Below are 11,684 nucleotides of genomic sequence, written 5' to 3' on the forward strand. Positions count from 1 at the left end.
ACCCCCCCAAAACAATATGGGGACCCACAGGTTGAGAACCACTGAACTAGGGGACCATTTTAGTCAAGAATGCATGTACTTTGAATAGTTTACCATAGTGTAAACATCCTCTGCAAACTGGAATTATAAGTTTAGGAAACGGTATTATTGTGTGTGTGTGTGTGTGTGTGTGTGTGTGTGTGTGTGTGTGTGTGTGTGTGTGTGTGTGTGTGCGCGTGTGCGTGTGTGTGTGTGTGTGTGTGTGTGTGTGTGTGTGTGTGTGTGTGCGCGTGTGCGTGTGCACGTGCGCGTGCGTGTGCATGTGCAGAGCTGGAGGAGCAGTGCCAGCAGATGATGATGATGAAGTTTGGGAAGCTGGTGGATCTGGAGGCTCTGCAGACTCTGTCAGGCAGCAGGACCCTGGAGGAGATGAGGCAGGAGAGCCTGCTCCGCCAGCAGGCCTACGACACACAGAGCAAGCAATGGGAGGTACGCCCACGCGTGTGTGTGTGTGTGTGTGTGTGTGTGTGTGTGTGTGTGTGTGTGTGTGTGTGTGTGTGTGTGTGCGTGTGCGTGCGTGCAGTGGTGGGAAAAGAACATTTTTTACTGTATCAGTACTGCAATGTAGAATTACTCTGTTACAAGTAAATGTCTAGTAAAATGTACTTTAAGGGGTACTGTCACCTAAAGGGGTTGAGGGGCAGATTACACTGTGACATGAGCTTCTCTGAAAACGGTCTGAAACAGTCTGAAGCTCATGTCACAGTGTAATCTGCCCCTCGCCCCCCAACAACAGCTGACCAGTACAGTAAGTAGTCATACATACATACAGTACTCAACCATCCAATACATTTTGGTATTAATACTTTTACTGGAGTACTTCTTCCACCACTGTGTGTGATTCAGGGGAAGGTGATGCAGGCTCGTGAGGCTCTGATGGAGGTGACCAGGAGTAACACAGAACGTCTGCTCACAATGAACAGCCTGCTCCAGCAGAAGAAACAGCTGGAGGACCAACTCAACGCCAGGCAGAAGAAGATGGTACTGTGTGTGTGTGTGCGCGCGTGTGTTATTACTGTCATACCGTACTTACACTTGTGATTGTCACTGCAGTGCTATTTGGAAACACACATGAGTTCAGGGTTTTCTCGTTAGTTTTCTCCACCGTCCTCATGTTAGCTACTCACCAGCGTCATCAGGCTAGCTACTCACCAGCGTTAGTTTCACTGAGGTTAGGGTTAGGGTTAAGGTTAGGTTTAGGTAGTCGCACCACTCGGCAGCATGTAAATGTATTTCTTTGTATCACTGTACTTGTCTTGTTTCACACTTCAATGATGCGTGATTATGGATCCAACTGGGAAAGATGGATGGAAACGGCATAGAGCGCTCGTTTTCACAGTTATTGTCCACGACACTGCAAGCGGCGCGAAGGCCGCGCGAGTTACGAAGCCGTGGTGAATGCAATCGTTATATTTATGCCCAGGCCGTAAGGCCTGGGCAAGCGCACGATAAACGCCATGATAATTGGGTACCGTGCACCTCGCGCGGTCCAAGTGACTACAACGGAGCGCTCCCTACGTCCGGTTCAGCCAATCACAAGCTTCAAAAATGAGTCCGGGGCGTGGTTATCCATCTTTCCCAGTTGGATCTATAATCACGCTTCAATGATAGATAGATAAATACCTTTATCATCCCAAGGGGGAAAATCAGTCGGGGAAATCTCGCTCTTTCGAACGACCGCCAGTTCGACAAAGGAGCGTCGGGAGGGTTAGCGACTCTCCTCATGGAGGTTAGGTTTAGGGCAATCTGGGAACCCAGATCAAAGAAAGGGCGACGCCCACTCGGCCTGTCTCTCTTCCTTTGAAGCCATCATTGACTGACTCTGTCTCGAGAGATTGGGTTTAGGGCAAGGGTTAGAGTTGGGTGTCGAACAGATGACATGTACCGGTAGTAACAGCGAAGCTATCCCAAATCAGTCAATGATGTATTAGTATTTTTGAGGCGTTTGCGTCATGCAAATCGAATGACGTCATGGACCACCGATTATCACCACAAGCTGATACCTCTTTGGACTAATTACTGTATATGCTCAACCCTGATTGGGCGAGTGGCGTATTAAGTAACTGTTTGTTTGTATCATGCCTGAGGAAGCTTGAGTGTCACATAAACATTGCTTCTTAATGAATAACCACATACGGTGCAATGTGGCAGTGTGCGGGTAATCTTTTATTGACCCGTCCTACCGTGTGTGTGTGTGTATGTGTGTGTGCGCGCGTGTGCGCGCGCGTGTGTGTCCAGGTGGGCCAGTTAGAAGGCCAGCGCCGCTGGGTGGAGGGAGAGGAGGCTCACAGGCTGCAGCAGCTGGTTAAAGCTCAGGCCCAGCAGGCAGAGGCGCTCAGAAGGGAGATGGTCATCCTGTCCCGTAAAGGAGGCCACATCCTGCCGCCCAGCCCCGCCCCGCTGCCCCCCAGCACCCCAGCACACAGGCCAGGAGGACGCCTCTACAGGCCGGGCCGTGCACAGCCTGCTGCCAGCAGCCAGGGAGCTGATTAAGGCACACACACACACACACGCACGCACGCACGCACGCACACCCACACACACACACACACAAAAAGGACACCGTTCATAATTATTGTACAGATTGTGTCCACTCGAACTCACTCAGACTTGTAAGCGCTATTATAAATAACTTAAATTAAATGTAAACTTTTCAATAAACGTGATGGGTTTTGTCGATCAGCATCGTTTTATTTTTCATTCTTAACCATGTATTCTGTTACACTGTAAAAAAAAAAAAGTTATAATTCAACTGACAATAATTGGTCCATTTCCACTCTCATGTAAATGATCACAGAGGGTTTTACTGTGTAAGTATATTCTATAATAATAACTTAATATCTTCATACAGATATACAGAATTCAACATGAAAGCAGGGAGATTAGGCTATATAAGAACAAGGGAGGTTATATAACATAGAGTGGTGATTTACTAGAAGGATCTCGCTACATGTGACTCTTTGATTGTCCAGCACTCCTCAGTGTGAGTGCTTCCACTGCTCGGACCACTGAAGTCAGGTGGTGTGTGTGTGTGTGTGTGTGTGTGTGTGTGTGTGTGTGTGTGTGTGCGTGTGCTTGTGCGTGTGCGTGTGCGTGCGTGCGTGCGTCCTGCACCTTTTGAATATTTTATGGCCATTCGAAAGTCGTTAACTACCAGACACTCATAGATACCATCTTAGAGCTACTTGGTGCAACCTACTTGTTTTTGTTTTTGGCAGCCTAGGACATGTCCATAGGTTGGTCGGAAGAGGCTAACAACTAGGGATGCTGAAGAAAGCAGCTAAACGGCTGGCAAAGTTCTGTGCAATCTCTTCTGTCATTGGCAGCCTGCACCAAATATGGCTAAGGCGCTGTCACTTATACACCTGAAGGGTGCTTGCTGGGTATTTGTCCAGGATTTAATGACTGCACATTTTCTACTGCAGTGCTACTCAACCTGTGGGTCCAAATTATTTTGGGTTAGGGTCCCCAGAAGATTAACTCAATGTGCAACATTGTTTTCTCACTCAACAGTAAACAAACCAACATAAAGTTCAAGTGCATAGAGGGTATATGCACATTTCTAAAGTGACAATTTAAGGCAGAAATTGAGAAAATAGATGATCTACATGCTATTTTATTATGTAGATCTGCTATTTTCACAATAGAACCGTGATACAAAATGTAATTCCTCAACTCTTAGTTAGCTCGTCAGGGTGGGGGGGTCCCCAGTTAAAATATGATTAAAGTGTGTGTGTGTGTGTGTGTGTGTGTGTGTGTGTGTGTGTGTGTGTGTGTGTGTGTGTGTGTGTGTGCGTGTGCGTGCTTGCGTGCGTGGCCAATGGCCATTAGTGGAATCAAAAGGAGTAAATATTACAGATAATAACTGACTGACGGTACAAAGGGGGCGGGGGCATCATCAGCCCTGAACGAGGGGGTCAGGGGTCGAAGCGGAGATACCGTTGGGGGGTGTGGGTGGGTGGGGGGGGGGCGTTCGGGTGGGTTGGAGGGGGGGCATTATGCCACGGCCGGCTGAGAGGAGGCAGAGGATGAATAGGGATTAACCCCGCCCCAGTGCCTCTCAATGCCCCCCCAACCCAGAGCCCGGGGACAGTTCCCATGTGCTCTCTCCTTTATCTGGTCCTTTCAGGGACCTCTAGACACCAATCCCTCCATTCCACACACCGCGGCCTATTATCACTCATAGGCCTCATAGTCACACATGTGGCGTGATGCTATGCCGAAGGAAAAAATATATAATTGCAAAAGCTTTTTTAAATTATTTTGCTTATAAAAGTACACATGTAACGTATTTGCACGTTCTTGCGCGTGAGACATGGGGAGAGGACTGGCGCATGTTACGATCACACACGCACACATAATGAAATGGGCGGTAGGGGAGGGGGGGTGAGTGTTAGTGGGGGGGGGGGGGGGGGGGTTAGTTTTCTTAACTCATTTAAATCTGCCCCCACTTCACCTTAGTGAAGGGGGGGGGGGGAGCAGGAGAAGTCACTGAGAAAAACACACATTCCCTCACATACTGCTAGAGCTGACACACTGTTGGCTCCCATTGTGTCTAAAGTGTACTTGACTTAACCACTTTAGACCCTAGTCTAGACTTAGGGTGCGTTCGGAAATGCGCACCCCGAGCGAGCGCACTCACATATTAGTTTGTATTGGCCAGTGCGCTCCGTGCTGTATTTCCGAACGCACCCTTAGTGAAACGGACCGAGTTGCAACTGTACCCTGAGCTTGTAGATCTGCTATTTCTGGCAAATGCCCCCCCCCCCCCCCCCCCCCCCCGAATAGAGATGCTGGGGCTCCAGTAGGTTAAGATCGTATTAGGGAGAAGGCTGGAGACGAAGCTTTCTGAAATATATCATATTTTTTCAATCTGGTAATTTTTTCAGGCAAAAAAGTGAAAACAGCTGATCTGCAAGCTCACAACGTGCTGTAGAGCAGCTACCATTGTACGACAAATGTGAAGTATAAAATAGGCCTTAAGTCATGGGTCTTCAACAGGGGGTCCGGGACCCCTAGGGGGTCCTCAGAGTTACTACAGGGGGTCCTCCAAATCTTTGAGTGATAGAAACTTTTTTTTTCTTCTTTTTTATATTAACCACTTGAACCCTAGCGTCCATATTCTGAGAACTTTAGCCAAAAATAGCTGACCTACAAGCTCACAACGCCTCGCGCTGCGAGGCGTTGTGAGCTTGTAGATCGGCTATTTTCGGCAAAGAGCTTTGGTGTAGAGGGGAAAAAGAGCAGACTAAGTACTATACAGAGTGAAAGGTCAAGTTTATTAAGTATTGATGGTTCAAGTAGTTAAATATCTGAAAACACATTTACATGAATCAAATACACGTTGAAGAAGACCAATGCCTTGAGTGGTTATGACAGGCTGCTTCTTGCTTTCTTTCCCTTTTTGAAATGTGTTATCATTTAACCATATATAATTGATATATATTCCCCCCAGAGTCATTGAGGATCAGATCCAGGGTGTAAATTATTTGATATCATATGACACATCTTTGTTGGCTCCCTGCACCAGTTTGACTAATTGTGTTTCGCTTGTGGGGATTTGGTATGAGAAAACGTTGCAGATGAAAGAGAGGATTTTTGAAGGAATGGCGCAACAGAGCCGTAACACGCCGCGCAAAGCACGCGCACATCTGGTCCTGACACGGAGATGATCCGACCCAGCGCTGCTTAATGTAGTTTCTGTCAGGCAGAAGAACCCGCTTATCTCCATATTTCAACTTTTTAATGTTTTTTCGTGAATTACTGCTCTACCTCATCATGCTACAGTGTCACACAAAATATGTTATTTTTTTAATACCACGGTTTTAGTACAGTATTAATTCTACAGTCTTCAAATGCCTTTTCTACACCAGTGGTTCTCTTTTCAGGCCGCGACCCCCAAAATAATCATATTTTAACTGGGGACCCCCCCACCCTGGGGACCCCCCCACCCTGACAAGCACTAAGAGTTGTAATACTTGAGACATTACATTTTGTATAACATGGTTCTATTGTGAAAATAACAGCTCTACAAGCTCACAACGCCTCGCAATGTAGATCTGTTATTTTCACAATTTCTGCCTCTAATATTTGACAATATGACCAATGTTTAATTTCTTTATTTTAGAGGTATTAAAAGGGTCTTAAAAGTCCTTAAATTAACATTTAATAAATGTGCAGATACCCTCTATACACTTATACTGTATGTTGGTTTGTTTACTGTCGAGTGAGAAAACAATGTTTCACATTAAGCTAATCATCTGGGGACCCCCCAAATGCCCAAAATAATTTGGGAACAGGTTGAAAACCACTGTTCTACACCATCGGGTTGCAGCACCAGTGGTATACCAACAGGGGGCGGTGGTCATGTCTCTTTTAGGGCTGTCATGTTGAGAATAGCGTCTTGTTGCATAGCTCTCATGGCCTCTCTCCCCAGCCACTTCCAAAGCCACAAAATATGAACAATTCTGGGTAGCCTCCGACGCATAACAGTTGTTTTATATGACCGCTGTGGTCAAACTACCAGCATTATATACCGCATTTGCTGAACTGTCACTGTAGCCTATAGACATAGTGAGCATGTGAAGATGTAAAGTTGCTGAGTTTTAGAGATTTGCTTGTGTGTGTGTGTGTGTGTGTGTGTGTGTGTGTGTGTGTGTGTGTGTGTGTGTGTGTGTGAGAGAGAGAGAGAGACTGTGTGTAAAGACAGTATGGCATTTTCTTGCGGTTGTTTAACAGCCCAATTGTATCACAAGAAGAAAACTATGACTGTTAATGTAGTATCATTCTCTATACACGACATGTGTTCATGTATGTTTCTCTCTGTGTGTGTGTCAGTGTGTGTGTGTGCGTGTGTGCACGTGTGTGCGTGTGCGACTGCGCGCGCAGGGGTGTACCATGCAGCTGTGTTAGTTTCTGATCTGAAGCAGGCTGTTGCTTGCTGTGAAAATATTATTGCAAGTGTTTATTATTGCTTCAGTGTGAAACAGTGGGAGTGTTGTGTGTGCTGCGCAGGCTGGCCGACTATGGTGTGTGTGTGTGTGTGTGTGTGTGTGTGTGTGTGTGTGTGTGTGTGTGTGTGTGTGTGTGTGTGTGTGTGTGTGTGTGTGTGTGTGCGTGCGTGTGCATGCGTGCGTGCGTGCGTGCGTGTGTGTGTGTGTAAAGCGGTCGGTCTGTCGGTGGTGGTGGGAGTCTCTCTTCCTCACCCTGTTCCCACCGGCCAGCCCCCGGCCCGTGGCCCATTGCACCCTGGGTAATGGGGAGGCCTATTGGAGTTGATTAGTTCCGGCTGGATCCCAGATAGAGTTCTGACAGGCAGGAGAAACGAGCTCTCAGCGTGACCCTCCGCACACACGCACACACACACACACACACACACACACACACACACACACACACACACACACACACACACACACACACACACACACACACACACACACACACACACACACACACACACAAACCCCCATCCCTGTCTCATGCACAATGGACCAGCCAGGAGAAGGGCTTTTTAAACAACTGCAGCTTGACTCTACTTCACTCGTCTGCCCCCCCCCCCCAGCACAGGGCCATTAATGTAACGGACCCACATAAACGCTAGGCTTTGACCACTGCATGTACCAACACACATATCACACACGCACGCACACATACACACAGCACTACTTCTACTCCTACACTACGTCGCTGTCAGGCAGAAACCTCTCACTGTATCTATCTCCATATTATATACTTTTTATGTTTTTTCATTAAATGAACATTGGTGTGAAAAGTACTACATTTTAGTTTAGTTTTTACTTCTGTAAAAGTATCAATACTGCAATGTTAGAAATACAAGTAAAAGTCTGGAATTCAAAATGTACTTGAGTAAAAGTACGAAGGTTTTGGCATCCAAATGTACTTAAAGTATCAAAAGTAAAAGTACAAAATGTTTGAAAATAGCATATCTACAAGCTCACAAGGCGCCGGATGTGAGGCATTGTGAGCTTGTAGATCGTCTATTTTCAAATAGAGTAGGTATAAAATATGGCTAAAGTGGTTAATGTGTGTTTTTATACTATTATAATGTATATCTGCAAAGTAACTACTGTACAATATTTGGATCTGTGATGTAGTGGAATAGAAGTAAACTTATTGAAAATTTGAGACACTCAAATAAAGTACAAATACCTCAAAAGTGTAGGCTATACTTAAGTACAGTATACTTAACTTAATAAATGTACTTAGTTACTTTACACCACTGTAAATTAATGCCCTACTTCGTCATACTGCCTGTGTCACACAAAAGGAGGCCGGAAACCTTTTTAAATCTTAATCCTGAAAAGAAACAGCTTTGGACATATATGAGGGTTCCACCCGACATTAACAAACACAAAGTTAATACGACACAAACTAAACTAGAGCAGTGGTCCTCAACCTTGTCAGGCCGCGAAACCCCAAAAATAATCATTTTGACGAGCACTAAGAGTTGAGACATTACATTTTGTATAACGTTTCTATTGTGAAAATAGCAAATCTACATGCATCATACATGTAGAGCTGCTATTTTCACAATTTCTGCCTCTAATATTTGCCAATTTGGCCAATGTTTAATTTGTCATTTTAGAGGTATTAAAAAGTCCTTAAATTGTCACTTTATAAATGTGCAGATACCCTCTGTACACTTAAACTTTACGTTAGTGTGTTTACTGTTGGGTGAGAAAACAATGTTTCACATTAAGCTAATCATCTGGGGACCCCCCCAAAATAATTTTCACAGGTTGAGAACCACTGAACTAGAGCAACGATTCCAGCCTCAAAGTAAATATAAAATAATACCCTTGTTTTTTTTCCCAGCACCTTACCGGTATACCTATTTGCACTAATAATACTAATATTTATACTTACTTATTATTTATACTAATGACTATCATATATACTTATTCATAGGCTACCAATATCACTAATATTTATAAGCTACTTATTTATCACCAAACCATAAAATACTTTCTTTTCAGCGAGCAAGACCTTAATTCCTTTCCATGGCTATTTTAAACAAAGTCAACCATAATCCTAGAGTGAAAACAAACCAGCCAGACATTTTTTGTGTTTGAACAATAACGTGACAGCGATGCACCTCCATCATGCACGGTCGCCAGTGCATCATAACAAGAAAACCGTCTCATCCGCCCGCCGCATGCTAGAACGCCGGACACCTGTGGAACGCGCTGGCACACATTAGTGCATTCCACAGCGTATCAGTGTCACACACACACACATGCACAATTCACCACACTTTCCCTCCTTATTTCCATCCGCTCATGCTCTTTCAGTGGCTCTTATCCTCTCCTTTTTTTCCCACTCTGACCCTCCCAACCCCCCCAGATCCTCTCTTTCTTCTCCTCTCCTTTCGCTCTCCCTCTTTCTCCACGCATAATTGATTAAGGGCCATTTTCATAAATCAATTTGCGATGCACATCAGTCAGCGCTGAATGGAGCAGCCCCCCCTCTGAGCAACGGTATTAATCTACCTCAGCATGCCCTGCCACTCTCTCTCTCTCTCTCTCTCTCACACACACACACACACACACACACACACACACACACACACACACACACACACACACACACACGCATGCACGCATTGCATCAATAAAGTTTGTTTTGTTTGGTTTGCATTAGCAGTTTTAAGGGGAGGGGGATTCCAGTCACACAAACGCGCAAATGTTTTCAGTCATTCTGCGGCGGTGACAACCTGGAACACACGTCCTTACTGTATTCAAACACATTCACATCCACACAGCTCCCACTTGTGTCTCCCACTAAACTCTCCCACCAGTATGAATGGACCGGGGAACAAAATGTGTGGATGGCGGTGGTTTGCAGAGAATTGAGGACGGAACATTGAAAAGAGTAGAGGCTTGTAAAAAGACAAAAGAAAAATAGATTCCTTGTCTTCTGTCCAGTTTCTTCCCATGTTCCCGAGACAAAGACAAACAAACATGTTTGTTCATTCCACTCCGTCTCCAAGAAAACGGGGTGTCAGTGCTGTTTATAATTACATTTATTCAATCTCTGTGATTATTAAGTGACTTCATCGCCATATACACGCTCACTTTCTTTCTTTCTTCTTTTCTTTCCGTTCTCTCAGTCTCTCTCTCTCTCTCTCTCTCTCCCCCCAATTAAAAGTTGTTGTTTTGGGGGATGTTTTGATATGAACGTAACCATGGTGCCGCCCTTTCCTTATTAGAGCCACCGTGCCAAGTTTGCAATGCATTCTGGGAGCACGCGCCTGCAACAGCTGCAAGTGATATGTGTGACTTTCCCCTCTCTCCCTTTGCCTCGGGATTTTCTTCATTTTTTTCCCCCTCTTGGCTCTTTCCTTTACCTTGATCTTTTGTTCTTTCTTTATACCCCTTTGTATCCCCCCCCCAATCTACTCCCTCTCTCTCTTTTCTCCCTGGTTCTTTCACCTTCCCTCCATCGTTACCCCCTCCGCCCCTTGCCGTGCTCCAGGGTGTTGGCTTTAGTGGCAGTGAAAGCTGCTTTGCCTTTAAAAACAGTTTGTCTTAATGAGAGGGGGGAGGCGGCAGGACGAGGGAGAGAGAGCAAGAGAGAGTGCGCAGGGGGGAGGAGGGTCACAGCTGAAGCCAATTGGGTCCCTTTCCTGTCTGAGGTGCTGCGGGCTGGGGTCAGGCTCGGGGTCACGCTGGCCCGTCACTCCGACTGGGCCCTGGTGCCGGTTCTGAATTGCCGCCGGCGTGTGTGCTTGTGTCAGCTTGTGTGCACGTGTCCAGGGGCGTCACAACGGGGGGGAAAGTGGGACTGAGTTACTAGGGCCCAAGGTGGAGGGGCCTTAATTGTTTTATACTTTTAGCTATTGAAAAATAGCAGATCTACAAGCTCACAGCGCCGCACTGCGAGCTTGTATCTGCTATTTTTGAAAAGTCGTGAGAATATGTCAAATCTTTGAATACAATGTCATTTTTAAGCGAACATTTGCAACTCAAGTTTTGGGGGTCTGTGGCCAAATACATATCATTTTGGGGGTCCTTCACATGAAAAGGTTTGAGCATGAGCACCACTGACATAGAAACATAGGTTTTTCAAAAAACCTTAGAAGGATTTAGAAGACATTTATAGAATCGGGTCAAAAATACTACAAATTTTCATGATTTTTCAAAAATAGCAGATCTACAAGCTCGCAGCGCGGCACGCGGTGCCACGCTGAGCTTGTATATCTGCTATTTTTCACTATAGTTAAAACACAAAATAATGCGTTCCCAGTCTAAATGGGAACGCATTTGAAGAACATTCATGGGGGGCCCGCAGTGAATCCTTGTACCCAGGGCCCAGAATTTGGTGCGACACCCCTGCATGTGTCCAATGTGTGTGTGCTTATGCTTGTGCTTGTGCCGCTACAGAGTTAAGACGAGAGGGGCAGGAGGCACATCTGTTTCTGATCCCCAGGAAAGCCTGGCTCTCGGGGCCCGGCAGTGCTGGCGTGCCTGTGGAGGAGCGAGAGAGAGAGAGAGAGAGAGAGAGAGAGAGAGAGAGAGAGAGAGAGAGAGAGAGGGCGAGTGAGCGAGTGAGCGGTCACACGCACACAGTGTGTGTCAGGTACAATATGGCCTGATGTAGCGCGTTTGGTGCCCAGGGCGCGC

General features: G+C 46.0%; 1 protein-coding gene across 1 annotated transcript in view; it reads left to right on the forward strand.

Moving 5' to 3' along the window:
* cfap44 (cilia and flagella associated protein 44) overlaps positions 1–2,532 on the forward strand; it is a gene marked incomplete at its 3' end in the record, with an annotated part of 31,840 nt that extends 29,308 nt beyond the window's left edge. The window contains exons 31-33 of the mRNA XM_080751743.1: positions 308–468; positions 886–1,020; positions 2,278–2,532. Coding sequence (XP_080607869.1) covers positions 308–468; positions 886–1,020; positions 2,278–2,532 — 551 coding nt within the window. The remainder of the gene's footprint in view (positions 1–307; positions 469–885; positions 1,021–2,277) is intronic.
* Positions 2,533–11,684: the final 9,152 nt, after the last annotated feature.

Source organism: Nannobrachium achirus (genome assembly GCF_963921795.1).
Source record: "Nannobrachium achirus genome assembly, chromosome: 21".
Classification (NCBI taxonomy): domain Eukaryota; kingdom Metazoa; phylum Chordata; class Actinopteri; order Myctophiformes; family Myctophidae; genus Nannobrachium; species Nannobrachium achirus.